Source organism: Huiozyma naganishii, chromosome 9 (assembly GCF_000348985.1).
Source record: "Huiozyma naganishii CBS 8797 chromosome 9, complete genome".
Classification (NCBI taxonomy): Eukaryota; Fungi; Ascomycota; class Saccharomycetes; order Saccharomycetales; family Saccharomycetaceae; genus Huiozyma; species Huiozyma naganishii.
The window spans coordinates 241,775-255,315 of record NC_035930.1 but is presented as its reverse complement, the minus strand read 5'-3'; the positions used below and the strand labels follow the sequence as shown (position 1 = coordinate 255,315).

Genomic DNA, 13,541 nt, shown 5'->3' with positions numbered 1-13,541 from the left:
ATACCAAGCAAAAATACTTCTTGGCACACAAACACCAACTTTCATTCATTAAAACACTGTTCCCCTCGCCCTGCTGGCAGTTGCAGACCCCAATCCTGATGGGCATCCCTCTTGACTGTCTGGTACCGTCCTCAAGCGATGCCGTTACCCGGTTTTTTGGTGTCTTTTAACGAAGTGAAAAATATCAGGAAAATTTTTCACTGAAACTTTTTTTTTTTCTCGATGAGCTTTGAAGACATAGGCGTTAACGTTGGTACAAGTTTGGTGCATAGACTGAGTTCACTCAACGCTAAGTTAGGCAACCGCACACCCAACAGTACACATGTCGAAGGATCACGTTATCAAGCCAGAAGACTCCGGCGCTGTTGCGAACACGTCCGAATGGCCACTTCTTTTGAAGAACTACGACAAGTTGCTTGTCAGAAGCGGACACTACACTCCGATCCCAGCGGGTTCTTCGCCATTGAAAAGAGACTTGAAGTCGTACATCTCTTCCGGTGTTATCAACCTGGATAAGCCATCGAACCCATCCTCTCACGAGGTTGTCGCCTGGATCAAACGTATCTTGCGTTGCGAGAAGACCGGTCACTCCGGTACGTTGGATCCAAAGGTCACTGGTTGTTTGATCGTTTGTATTGACAGAGCCACGAGACTGGTCAAGTCCCAGCAAGGTGCAGGGAAGGAGTACGTGTGTATTGTCAGATTGCACGACGCTTTGAAGGACGAGAAGGACCTTGGTCGCCAGTTGGAGACGCTGACCGGTGCCCTTTTCCAAAGACCACCTTTAATCTCCGCCGTTAAGAGACAATTGAGAGTACGTACCATTTACGACTCGAATCTAATTGAATTCGACAACAAGAGAAACTTGGGTGTTTTCTGGGCCTCCTGTGAGGCAGGGACCTACATGAGAACTTTGTGTGTTCATTTGGGTATGTTGCTAGGTGTCGGTGGTCACATGCAGGAACTACGTCGTGTTAGATCCGGTGCTCTAAGTGAAAACGACGAGATGGTAACTTTGCATGACGTCTTGGATGCCCAATGGGTGTACGACAACACGAGAGACGAAACATACTTGAGAAACATCATTAAGCCGCTAGAGACCTTACTGGTCGGCTACAAGAGAATCGTCGTCAAGGATTCCGCCGTCAACGCTGTCTGTTACGGTGCCAAGTTGATGATCCCAGGTCTGCTACGTTACGAGGACGGTATTGAGTTGTACGACGAAGTGGTCTTGATCACCACCAAGGGTGAGGCCATTGCCGTTGCCATCGCCCAGATGGCTACTGTCGACTTGGCCACCTGTGACCACGGCGTCGTTGCTACTGTCAAGAGATGTATCATGGAGAGAGATTTGTACCCAAGAAGATGGGGGTTGGGTCCAATCGCCCAAAAGAAGAAGCAGATGAAGGCCGACGGTAAATTAGACAAGTACGGTCGTTTGAACGAGAGTACGCCAGAGGACTGGAAGAAATTGTACGTTTCTTTGGAGAAAAACGAAGGCAAGACAGAGGCCCCAACTTCAGAATCCACCACACCTTTGATTAAGGAAGTTGAGTCGAAGAAACCGGAAGAGGAGAAGGTTGAAAAGAAGGAGAAAAAAGAGAAGAAGGAGAAGAAGGAGGACAAGGCTGAAAAGAAGGAAAAGAAGGAAAAGAAGGACAAGGATGAAAAGAAGGAGAAGAAAGAGAAGAAGGAGAAGAAGGAGAAGAAGAGAAAGGCCGAGGATGATGGTGAGGAAAAGAAGAAGAAGAAATCCAAGAAATAGGCATCGCATTCCCCATTCCATCTCATTTTATTTTTCACAATTCGTGTGCTCTGAACAAAGCATACAACTTTCACCATATTATTATATTTCTGTATTGTATTTTAAACACTAAAAAAGAATTTAAGATCAAGTCACTAGGCTATTCACAAATTTAGTTCAGGTATAGTGAACGTAAAGCGGATATAACTTGGGATCGAATAGTAGTTGGAAATTTTTAGAACATATTTGAATACTGGTGGTAACATAGTGACATACATGATATAATGGTAGTCGAAGAAACAAACACTATTTCAACATTCACGTAAATGGGAACAATCAGCAGTTTTTCAGCTCCCAAAAAAATACGACAGGGTTTGCTAGTAATGTTGTTATTCGATATTTAAAACTATTCTGATTGCTGCTGATTATGCCCATTGCTTAACAAAATCAGTTTAACACGATTCTTTCCTAAAAAAAATTAGTTTCCAATAACAAAGGTTTACATCTTCATGTAATGGAGTGTGCATCTGATGACTTACCTTGAAATTGAATGAAACTTAAACACGTCGTAACTCATTTCATAAATAAAAGTATAAATTGCGTTTCTTTTTCAAAATGTAAGATAGCGCTGATGATAATTAATGTTTTGAGTAAACTCTAAGGTACGTAAGAGTTTACTGGTCGCTGACGGGATTCATCATCACAAGGCGATGGGACTTATATGAAAACTGTATCGGCTTCTCTAAACAGAACTATGTAGTGCACATAATACTATTTAGAGATATCTTCCAATATATTTTTCCAGTGAAAAATACTGTTGTGACAATTCTCCATTTTCACGTGAGACAAAAATGTACTTATCTCAAGAACAATTATAGGGTTTGGGCTTGTAATCTCCAACAAAAAAGGACAAACAATATCAAATGTGAGAATCCTACGCATTTAATTCTGCTACTCATAAGGAACAGCTATTTTTTCAAAATGTAAGATATGCTATTCTTACCTATGAATTGATTTATATAGTAATTATTCTTCTGTTTAGTTCTAAGCTAGAATATAACTTCTTCCCAACTCCATTTCAAATCTTGCAAGGTCTTGCCCTTTTTATACTTTTATTTCTGGATGGCTCGTATGGTTCTCCAGAAGGTTCTTTCTCTTTCCTGATCTCCTCGCTTTCACTTTTGTGTTACTATGTGTCCTTATCCTTTTGGTCTCTATCATTTTGGTGACTAGTATCTTATTGGGGTATAGTCACCTTTTGGGTGCTTATGTTTGTCTCGAGGCGCCCACCCACGGTAAACTGATTCGAAAGGTGTAGCAACCATCTCCTAGTCTGCCCTCCGTCGAGCTCTCTAGTTAATGTTCACAATGCTTTATGATCCCATGTCCTGCGTCCAGGACATTGGACCGCATCTCCGAGTCACGTGTGTCTTATTCCTGGTCTCATATATTATAAAAAAGTATTCAAAGGTCTCTTGGCCCAGTTGGTTAAGGCACCGTGCTAATAACGCGGGGATCAGCAGTTCGATCCTGCTAGAGACCATTTTTTTCCAGCTTGAAAAGCATACCGCTTTACGCTAGATGTTAGTGCGATGCCACTGAATTAGCAGCAGGGCATTTGTTGAGCGTCAAGTGAAGCTTAGTAAAGAGTGACATAAAAGTCTTCACTAGACACAGGTTGTGATTACTTCTGAACCGCGTGTATAGAAAAAGAGACTAGTGTGCTAGTCTCTCATAGATGAGCTGTTATGTAGAAGGCAAGAAGAATGACAGATTATTTGGGTAAAATATGAGTACAATGAGCCCAGAAGAGAAGAGAGACAAGTACATGAAGTACCTGGTTCAACAGCATTGTTCGTTTTTAAAACAGGCAGTTGCTAATTTCTTTTACCTAAACACAGAGTTCAAAGATTGTACAAATTAATTGACTCATGCATGTAGCATGGTAAAGGAAAATTATGCGTTACTCACGTTCCTATCTGTACTTCCACTACATACGAAACCTGAAAACATATCATTTCATACTTCTGGAAATTGCTGACCACACCTCCAGTCTCTAAACACCACAAGCTATCCAGAGTCCTATTTGAATAGAGGTGATGTGTTGTAACAGCATAATAAACAGAACCGTCTTGTAATACAATGTTATATGATAGTATATTCTGTTATGACTTATGAAATTTCCAACCTTTGGCTGGTATGCACAATCAAGAAAGGAATTTTGTAACCTCGAATGAATAGTTGAACAACTGAACAGTTATATTGTTGAAGAACAACCAAGGTAGTAGATTCTCTGTCGATTTGAGGGAAATATCCCCAATCAATGCATTCGTGAATCTAACGTAGCTGTCTATCAGTTCGGATGCCGGTAATCTCGAATCTGAAATAAATTTTAATAAAGATATGATCACATTGTTCAGCGAGTTTGGACCCTCGTCGTGTAGAAACGTCGCTGTCATCGTCGAAATATGCTCTTTGATTAGTTTGATCGTATCTTGGTGTGTGGAGTTTGCGGTAACCATCTCTAGGATGTCATTCAAATTGACAATAGTAGCCCAATCTCTTCCCATACCTTCCTTAAAAGAGCCGTAACTTGTCACAAATCCTGTGATAAATCTCAATAATTTCAGTAACATTTTCAGCAATGTCGTAAACTGTTTTAGAATGGCGATTTTTGAGTCAATTAATCCTGTGGGTAAACCGTAAGTAGACTTGACTACACGGTCTGAATAAGAGGTCACAAGGTTTTCCAGCTTGCAAATTGTATTGTCTGTGACATTATTGTGGTTTATCACCAAATTTGACAGATGCTTAACCACTGCTACATGTGTTATCATGTCACATTCATGTATCCATTGCTTCAACTCCTTAGAAGTGTAAAGGTCAAAAATTTGAGGGGAAACTGATCCAGAACTGAGCATGTGGAGGTGCTGCGACAGTAAATCGAACTTGAAAAACTTGGTGTTCTCAAAAATGCCATTGCAATATGCATGATAGAGTGATTCGAGAGAGGAGACAGTGTCCATGTCTATATCAGTTTCTCTTTGACTGTTGATCTTCGCTATAATATTGTTTGTAATTGAAGGCAAGGTCAGTTTATAGTTGGGAGAATTAATTTCACTATTGTCGAACACAGAAGTGAGGATGTTTGTTAGGAATAAAAAGTTTGGATGACCCCCTGCAACATGTCTGCCGTTCTCTGTAACCTTTTTTCTATTAAAAGAGTTTTCTCTTGCTAGAGAGTAAGCCCTGTCCTCTGATGCTCGTGGTATTGTGATAGGGGAGGCAGCGCGGGAACCCTTCGAAGAAACGTTCTCTGACTTCCCTATCTCCATATCGTCAAGGTACGCTAAGTTTCTGGTATTCTGGTTATCCGTTCTTTCGCGTTTGATACCGATACTACCCTTATTACTGAACAGTTGTCCCACACTGTCATCAGCGTCTTCTCCCTCATCGGTAATCAATTTCAGTCCACAGTAATGATACTTTGATTGTCCTCTTGTTCCCAGTCTTCTTGTGGTCAGATCAGGGAACACAGTTCGGATCAATTTCCCCAACGACGCCTGCGAAAGGGGCTTCAATTCGTTTTGGGAACAGGACGACGCATACTGGGCAAATATCCTCCCGCGAGGAACATAACTGTCGTGTTTTGATTCACAGTTTTTCATCAGCCAGAGAAGAGCAAATATCTGCCTCTCTCTTTCCTTGCTTTGCTCTGCTGTCTGCAAGGTTGATTTGGAGACCGATTGTGGATCCATGTTAGCCACCTCCAGTTCTGATTTTTTCACCACCTCAGCGTATTCTGAGATGGGAATGGCTAAGTGTTTCTCTGCTATGGATTTGGCAATCATTTCTTGCGTGTTTCTTCTTGCGATTAAATGGTTGCCAGTTTTCATCCTCTTCTCCTTCCCTTGAGTTGCTTCGTCTTCCGTGGCCGTCTGAATGTAAGATTCATCTGCCGCAGCAACAGCAGGTGGAGGTTCTCTATCCTCTGTTTTGGGTAGCATTGACAGTTTCTTCATTCCTGTTTCTTCATTCCGATCAGGCGACGCCGTAGTGGAAGTATCGGTGGCAGTTAGATGTGAGTAAGACCTTTTCTGTGTCAGTGGAGAGTTTACGGCGGTGCGATACTGTGTTGATGGGAACATCGATTCTGATCTATTCAATAATGGCAGGTGGTGGTTGAATTTGTTCGTGGTGGACAGTTCTGGCAAATTCACCGTATAGTTGTGTGTCGTATTGGCAAGTATATCCGGTAAGTTAGGTAAACTGTTATTTTCGCCATTATTGTTTGATGAGCTTTTTTCAATGGCAGCCAATGACGTTGAGTGCGATTTTTGCAGGTGTGGTATTAGTGGTTCATTCAGCAAAGCGGCATTTTGCTTTAACGACTGTACTGATAACGCTCCGCTTGGTGTGAGACTCTGTGTAGACAGAATATTTGCTGGTTTTGCAGAACTATTCGACAATTGTGTCACTTTGCCCTTATTATTACTGCTGCTGCCATTGGAATGCAGTAGATCATATATAGGTGAAGCCTTTTGTAAATTAGGACTTGACGATGTGGTTAACTTAGAGAGACCAGCAGCAGTAGCATCATTGCCAGCATTGATACCTTCTCTGGACATTGTACAGTAACTTGGGTTGTTGTTGTTCTTGATTAGCAATAATTGTCTTCTATAATAATGCAGGTCGAAAGGTCAAATTTAGGATCAATTTTTCGCAGTGAATGATTTAGAAGTTCGCCTCCAGCGAAAAAAAAGAACACAAATAGACACAGACAGAGACAGAAATCCTAGTAGTACCTCTTCTAGTTTAATATTGTCAGCAAGGCAAACGAAATGAGGAAAGAATAGAGGAAAAAAAGTACACTATACCGTTGACTTAGAAAAATTAGCATAGAAACCTGACCAGCTGTTCTGTGTTCCGTAAAAATAAGCTCGAGCACGATTCTAAGTCAACATAAACAGAGAATATGCTTTCGGAAACGTTTCAAGAGGAGGAACAGGTCGACCTCCACTGCGACTGCGGGACCGTTAAAAGCAGTTTTAACGAAGAGTGTCGGTGGAATTCCGCATAGCAACGCGTTGTCATTGCAATCGAAAAAAACGTCCCAAAACGGAAATAGGCGAAAAAGGGAAAAAATCATTTTCGTTCAAAGTGATTTGAATTTTCTTTGTTTCTTTTTTTCTGAAAAATATGAAAATTTTCATTTCAGAGCATGTAAAGCGATGAGATGAGATGAGCTGTATAGGCGTATAATTGTTGTTACATCTTGGTACAAGTTAGTGGCTCTGTTTTTTGTACACTAACAGATACAAATCGTTGAACAAGTTAACAATGGTTGCTCCTACTTCAACAGCCAACACTCCATTGAACTCTACGCCTGAAATTCTTCTGCGTAAGAGAAGACATGCTGACAGGATTAGAATCGAGAAGCAGCAGCTTGCGAAGAAGAGACAGGAAGAGGCTGCCAAATTGAGACAGAAGAACAAGAAGAAGTTCACCAGAGCTGAAAGTATTGTTGCGAAAACGCTGGCTACTGAGAGAGAGAAGGAGAGAATCAAGAGAATCTCCAAATTGGAGGCAAAGAAGAGTAAAAATGAGATGGACCATTTGCCCTCTACCAAGGATTTTATCTTGAAGATCAGTGAGAAGGTCGACGCGGACGAGACGCCTGTAGATAATACTGGTATTATTGGTGATGCCGATGACGAGGAGGAGGACGATCTGATCAGAGAAAAGATTACCTACAACGGGGAGCCAACTCTTTTTTTCGTTATCAGAGTGCGGGGGCCCACCGCTGTAAACATTCCTCACAAGGCTTTCAAAATTCTGAGTTTGCTAAGGTTGCAAGAATTGAACACGGGTGTTTTCGTCAAAATGACCAAGACTGTCTACCCTCTACTGAAGTTGATTGCCCCATACATTGTTGTTGGGAAGCCATCGTTATCCTCCATCCGTTCGCTAATACAGAAGAGAAGTAAAATTGTGTACAAGAGACCAGAGGACACGCAGGAGGCCGAGATTGTCTTGAACGACAACAATATCGTCGAGGAGAAACTGGGCGACTGTGGGATTATCTGTATAGAAGACATGATCCACGAAATAAATTCCATGGGGGAGAACTTCCAACCGGTCAACTTCTTCCTACAGCCTTTCAAGTTGAATAGAGAAGTTGCCGGGTTCAGCTCTTTGAACAAATTGAACAAAATTAAAGCCAAGGAACAGGATAAGAAGATGCGTCAATTGTCAAACTCTGCCGTCGCCCCAATTATCCAATTAGATATCGATAGTTTGATTGCGAAATTGAACTAGGTTCTCTGCATCATCTTTTGGTAAGATGGCGTACCGTAATGCCCCTGATCCACTACAGTCGACCAGCAAATACCAATCTCTTGTTGTTGTTTCTTAGACACACCGGATATATATTTAATAGAGGATAAAATGCTCAATGTACACTATTATTCAAGAATTAGAATGATTCATTTAGAACAAAATACCCAAACATGATACCACTTGGCGGGACACCGGATTCCAGAGCCACGAATACAGTCCTTGCCACTGTGAGGGATCAGATCAAAGAACGGTATGACTCCTTGTATGGAGCGGTGGCTGTCCAGATATGACAACTCTTTCCCGAATGGGGAACCGGCAATTTTTCACGCCGGTTTCGGACTCTGGCAAAAAATTAAGCCGGAAGCGGCGCACCTCGAACTTGCAAATAAGGAAGTGGTGGCACACCGCAAGAAGAGGTCACAAGTGCGTTGCATACTTAAGAAGTGTTCTTTTCAGATCCAGCAACCGTTCATACCCACTCCATTCTCATCAATTCAATTTCATAATATCCACACATCACAGCACTACCGCAATGGCTCAAACTACTAAACATATTGTCGTTCTACCAGGTGACCACGTTGGTCAAGAAATCACCGAGGAGGCCATCAAAGTTTTGAACGCGATCTCTTCCGTCCGTCCAAACGTCAATTTCGACTTTCAACACCACTTGATCGGTGGTGCAGCCATTGATGCCACAGGCGTCCCATTGCCTGATGAAGCCTTAGAGGCCTCAAAAAAAGCGGACGCCGTCTTACTAGGTGCCGTCGGTGGTCCTAAGTGGGGTACTGGTTCTGTTAGACCAGAACAAGGTCTTTTGAAGATCCGTAAAGAATTGCAGCTTTACGCCAACTTGAGACCTTGCAACTTTGCCTCTGACTCTTTGTTGGATCTGTCCCCATTGAAACCAGAAATCGTCAAGGGTACCGACATCTGTATCGTGAGAGAATTGGTAGGTGGGATTTACTTTGGTGAGCGGAAGGAGGACGAAGGTGACGGTGTTGCCTGGGACAGTGAGAAGTACTCCGTCTCAGAAGTTCAAAGAATCACCAGAATGGCAGGTTTCTTGGCTCTACAACACAACCCACCGCTACCTGTTTGGTCCCTGGACAAGGCTAACGTCTTAGCCTCTTCTAGATTGTGGAGAAAAACTGTGGAGGAAACCATCAAGAACGAGTTCCCAACTTTGACCGTCCAGCATCAGTTGATTGACTCGGCCGCCATGATTTTGGTGAAGAACCCAACTCACTTGAACGGTGTTGTCATCGCCAACAATATGTTTGGTGACATTATTTCTGACGAGGCTTCGGTCATTCCCGGCTCTCTCGGTTTACTACCATCTGCTTCGTTGGCCTCTCTACCAGACACCAACACCGCCTTCGGCTTATACGAACCTTGTCATGGTTCTGCCCCAGATTTGCCAAAGGGTAAGGTCAACCCAGTTGCCACCATTTTATCTGTCGCCATGATGTTGAAGTTGTCTCTAAACATGACCGAAGAAGGTATTGCTGTTGAAAAGGCAGTTAAACAAGTTTTGGACTCGGGTGTGAGAACCGCCGATTTGCGTGGTTCCAACTCCACCTCGGAAGTCGGCGATGCCATTGCGAAGGCTGTGAAGGAAATTTTGGCTTAGTCGCGCTACTGGCAGGAACACTAGGAGCCACGACACTTCCTTATATATAGCCACTACTTACGCATAACGAAATGTATGGATAAATTTATACAACAAAAAATAAAATTATGAAGCGAGATCCACGAGGATAACTAATTAGGCTAATTAGGCAAAACGAAGCGTTACAAGTAATCTCACCTTAATTACAAAGCATATATAAACCTTTTTTTTCTTTCTGCTTCTACATTTTACCTATACCTGCTGTTGACAATGAAACATTATATACACATTGGTTAATCTATCTTAGACAACAGGGAAAGCTAGGGTATGGTTTCTCTAATCTACAAAAGTGGAGTTTTTTTTTAATGTCCTGACCATTCGATCGAGTCAAGGTCAATACCTTCTTGAACCATTTCCCACAGTGGGGACAATTCTCTCAAAAATTTCACTCTCTCGCTTATGGCCTTAATAACGTAGTCAACCTCCTCCTCCGTCGAGAACCTACCAATACCAAACCTAATCGAAGAATGCGCCAAGGCGTCGTCCTTACCCAGTGCATGGAGCACATATGATGGTTCCAAAGACGCCGAGGTACAAGCAGAACCAGAAGACAAAGCGATATCCCTCAAAGCCATCAACAGGGATTCACCTTCAACGTAAGCAAACGAAACATTTATGCAACCTGGATAACGGTGATCTGGAGAACCATTTAATGAGGTGTGGTCAATGGCCAATAGCCCCTTGACCAGTTTATTGGATAGTCTTTTAATATGAGCTTGGTCGTTGTCAAATTCCTTCTTCATCAACCGAGCTGCCTCACCGAAACCTGCCACCATTGGAGGTGCTAATGTACCAGACCGCAGACCCCTCTCTTGACCCCCACCTGAAAACAATGGCTCTAATCTCACTCTTGGCCTTCTTCTAACGTAAAGGGCGCCGATACCCTTTGGACCGTAAATTTTATGCGATGAAATGGACATTAAGTCAATGTTCATGTCGTTGACGTCCATCTTTATCTTGCCGTATGCTTGAGCAGCGTCTGTGTGGAAATACACTTTGTGCTTCTTACAGATCTGACCAATCTTCTTGATGGGCTGTACAACACCGATTTCGTTGTTGACAGACATTATTGACACTACGCAAGTATCTGGTCTAATCGCCGCTTCGAGCTCTTTCAAGTCAACGAGACCGTGTTTGTCGACACCCAAGAAGGTCACTTCAAATCCTTCATTTATCATGCTTCTCGCTGCTTCCAAAACACATTTGTGTTCGGTTCTAGTCGTGATAATATGCTTCTTTGTTTTCTTGTAGAACCTGCTCACACCCTTTATGACCATGTTGTTCGATTCGGTGGCACCTGAGGTGAATATAATTTCCTTTGGATCAGCGTTAATCATGTCAGCAACGTACTTCCTTGCCTCTTCGATAGATTTGTTTGTTTCCCACCCGTAAGCATGGGTGTTAGAGTGTGGATTACCGTATAGACCTGTGAAGAATTTCAGCATGGTGTCCAATACACGGGGATCAGTAGGCGTAGTGGCCTGCATATCCAGGTATATGGGCCTTGTACCAAAGCCGGTGTTCTCTTGGTATGCGTGGTTCAGCGCTGTTGTTTCGGAGGGTGTGGGGCTAACCAGTGGGGTGGTTTCCGTCGCAGCCTGCCGTTGATCAGCTTGCTCTTTGGCAGCGGTCTGAATATCGGTGTGAGTCTCTAATGCTAAATCATCCGGTACCTTCACTGGTTCAGCAGCGGGCTGTACCTTCTTCACGGCAGCTGCAGCCCCACCTGAAGCGTACGTCCTGAAAGAGGGTAGCCCACCCTTCAAATTACTTAGCACTGGCTGCCTCGTGGGAGAAACGACCGAAAACCGCTGAAACGTTCTGTAAAAGCTATTACGTAGCATTTTGTTTACTGGCCAGCAATTTCCCTATGTACTGTCTCCTTAGTTTGACTTCCTGGAACACTCTTCTCTTTCCCTTTGCTATGACTCTCTCTCCTTCCCTCTATTGAAATATCAGAAAGTGTGTATTTTCTCTTTTCTTTTCTTTTTTCCCTGAGGTTCCAGGTACTTTCACTGTATTTGTAATAAACTCTAGGCTACTATGATTATATGTATCTCTGGATCCTGTGATCAGCAGGGTGGGGGCTCTATATGTATCTTGAGATGCTAGAATGGACTATATACCCTTGTGTTTGTGTTTCGGCAAAATCAGAAGGCTCCAATTTATTTGGGCATTATTAATCAATGTGCTTAAGCACGTTTTTTTTTCTTTCCGACACAATGTAGCCACAGTGGAATTTATGGGGTGTCAGCTATGTATGGCATGTGGACGTGGGTACGCCAACACGGGAAAAATGCAGGACATGCAGTCACTTTCTTGCCGCTCGTTTCTGATATTGTTCAGGATGTGATATGCTCTTCATCTGCTGGTCACCGTTGTTATTGTGATTTTTCTGTTTCTGTCGGTGATCTGTTTCCTTTTAGCAAACTTCATTATGAAATTATCGATCTTGAGACCCTTCGTATTGAACTCCTTGATGAACGGCTCGATGTCTTCTAGGACCCAGGTGCTTTGCAGTTCGAACAAAGATCTGAATCGGCTTTTGACTTCCGACGGTAGCGTGTCCTTCGACAAATATTGTATGTAACCACTAGTCGGGACGTAGTAGTGCCCTCTAAGCATGACCACGTCGATGTCACAGGGGAAAAATGCGGGGAATAAAGACTTCCATTTTATCAAAAATTCGTCCACCGACAGACTAGAATTCCTCACATACGTTTGCAGTGCCTCAAGCCCATACCATTTCGCTATAGTCAGCATGTCTAATTCCCAAGCCGTGTTTTCCTTTGTAGAAATACCAAACTTGTTTAGCACCGTCAGTACCACCTCTTTTGAATACGGACTGAAAGTGGACGATTCAGCGTCCTCCATCCCCTTCCGTACAGCTTCGTACGTCGCGTCAAGTTTCAAGTCATCCAGAGGCAGATTCTCGCTCATAATGCTCACCAGTGTAATATTCAGCGCCTTCGATAGAAAATTTTGCGATAGAATACACAGCACATTGCTTATCGTACATCCACCGAGTTGATGCCACTGTGACAAGCACTCTTTCTTGGAGCACGGCGAATCGTCTGCAAGCTCATCAAAACTGTGTAAGAGCGATCCCTCGTCAGCACCCAATGGGAAATCCCTCTCCCCATCATACATCAGCAAAGAGTTTAAATTCAAGTGGCCCTCAACGGCCCTTGTCTCATACTCGTACGAGGTATTCGCGAACGCCAGATAGTTGTCCTCAGGCTGACGCAACCCAAATAAAGACTCTTCTGAAACCTGAATGTCATTTTCCGGTACAAACTCTTTCATCAATAGCACTGTATTCGAGTGGTTCTTCTGCTTGATGAGCCAGGTCTTGTCGTCGGAACAAAGAACCACATCGGTACCTTCGGCGCTCAGCGACTTGAACTGCAGCCCAGTGTTGCTACCTGCCTCGTTTTTCTCTAAAATCTCCAGCAATTCAGGAGTTAGCTGGATCAGCTTGTAAGCCGGGTCATACTGGAACTGAGTGTGCAGGTTGATGGACATTGTCGCACCCTGGTCGCCATCGACTGCCACAAGGTCCCAAAATCGCGTCAAAAAATCCATCAAAAGTTGATCAAATTTCTTTTTTTTAGTCGCTTCTTCTTGCCTCGAGGCTCGAGACTTTATTTACCCAAAAAGGAAATTCCTGGAAGAAAAGCTGTAGATGTAAACAAAGACTTCGAAGAGATGACAATATTGAAAAGTAGGAGTTCGAAGGTGAACCTCATCTTGTGTTGACCTGCGTTGCTTGCGGGAGCGGTGGGGAGA

General features: G+C 43.2%; 6 protein-coding genes and 1 non-coding gene across 7 annotated transcripts; 4 read left to right on the top strand and 3 right to left on the bottom strand.

Annotated features, from left to right (window-relative positions):
* Nucleotides 1–322: 322 nt before the first annotated feature.
* On the top strand, nucleotides 323–1,765 carry CBF5 (pseudouridine synthase CBF5; the record flags this gene model as incomplete). The annotated part of the gene is made up of 1 exon (XM_022609809.1): nucleotides 323–1,765. One exon carries the CDS (start codon nucleotides 323–325, stop codon nucleotides 1,763–1,765), a length of 1,443 nt encoding a protein of 480 aa, XP_022466167.1.
* Nucleotides 1,766–3,213: 1,448 nt separating this feature from the next.
* On the top strand, nucleotides 3,214–3,287 carry KNAG0Itrna3I. The gene has a single exon. It is a non-coding gene; the product is annotated as a tRNA-Ile (tRNA).
* Nucleotides 3,288–3,951: 664 nt separating this feature from the next.
* RFX1 (Rfx1p) lies at nucleotides 3,952–6,372 on the bottom strand (the record flags this gene model as incomplete). The annotated part of the gene is made up of 1 exon (XM_022609807.1): nucleotides 3,952–6,372. The coding sequence occupies one exon, from the start codon at nucleotides 6,370–6,372 to the stop codon at nucleotides 3,952–3,954; it is 2,421 nt and encodes an 806-aa protein (XP_022466166.1).
* A 712-nt stretch (nucleotides 6,373–7,084) lies between these two features.
* RLP7 (Rlp7p) lies at nucleotides 7,085–8,062 on the top strand (the record flags this gene model as incomplete). Its single annotated transcript, XM_022609806.1, has 1 exon — nucleotides 7,085–8,062. The coding sequence occupies one exon, from the start codon at nucleotides 7,085–7,087 to the stop codon at nucleotides 8,060–8,062; it is 978 nt and encodes a 325-aa protein (XP_022466165.1).
* A 307-nt stretch (nucleotides 8,063–8,369) lies between these two features.
* LEU2 (3-isopropylmalate dehydrogenase) lies at nucleotides 8,370–9,713 on the top strand (the record flags this gene model as incomplete). The annotated part of the gene is made up of 1 exon (XM_022609805.1): nucleotides 8,370–9,713. The coding sequence occupies one exon, from the start codon at nucleotides 8,370–8,372 to the stop codon at nucleotides 9,711–9,713; it is 1,344 nt and encodes a 447-aa protein (XP_022466164.1).
* Nucleotides 9,714–10,054: 341 nt separating this feature from the next.
* On the bottom strand, nucleotides 10,055–11,596 carry NFS1 (cysteine desulfurase; the record flags this gene model as incomplete). Its single annotated transcript, XM_022609804.1, has 1 exon — nucleotides 10,055–11,596. One exon carries the CDS (start codon nucleotides 11,594–11,596, stop codon nucleotides 10,055–10,057), a length of 1,542 nt encoding a protein of 513 aa, XP_022466163.1.
* Nucleotides 11,597–12,113: 517 nt separating this feature from the next.
* On the bottom strand, nucleotides 12,114–13,277 carry DCC1 (Dcc1p; the record flags this gene model as incomplete). Its single annotated transcript, XM_022609803.1, has 1 exon — nucleotides 12,114–13,277. One exon carries the CDS (start codon nucleotides 13,275–13,277, stop codon nucleotides 12,114–12,116), a length of 1,164 nt encoding a protein of 387 aa, XP_022466162.1.
* Nucleotides 13,278–13,541: the final 264 nt, after the last annotated feature.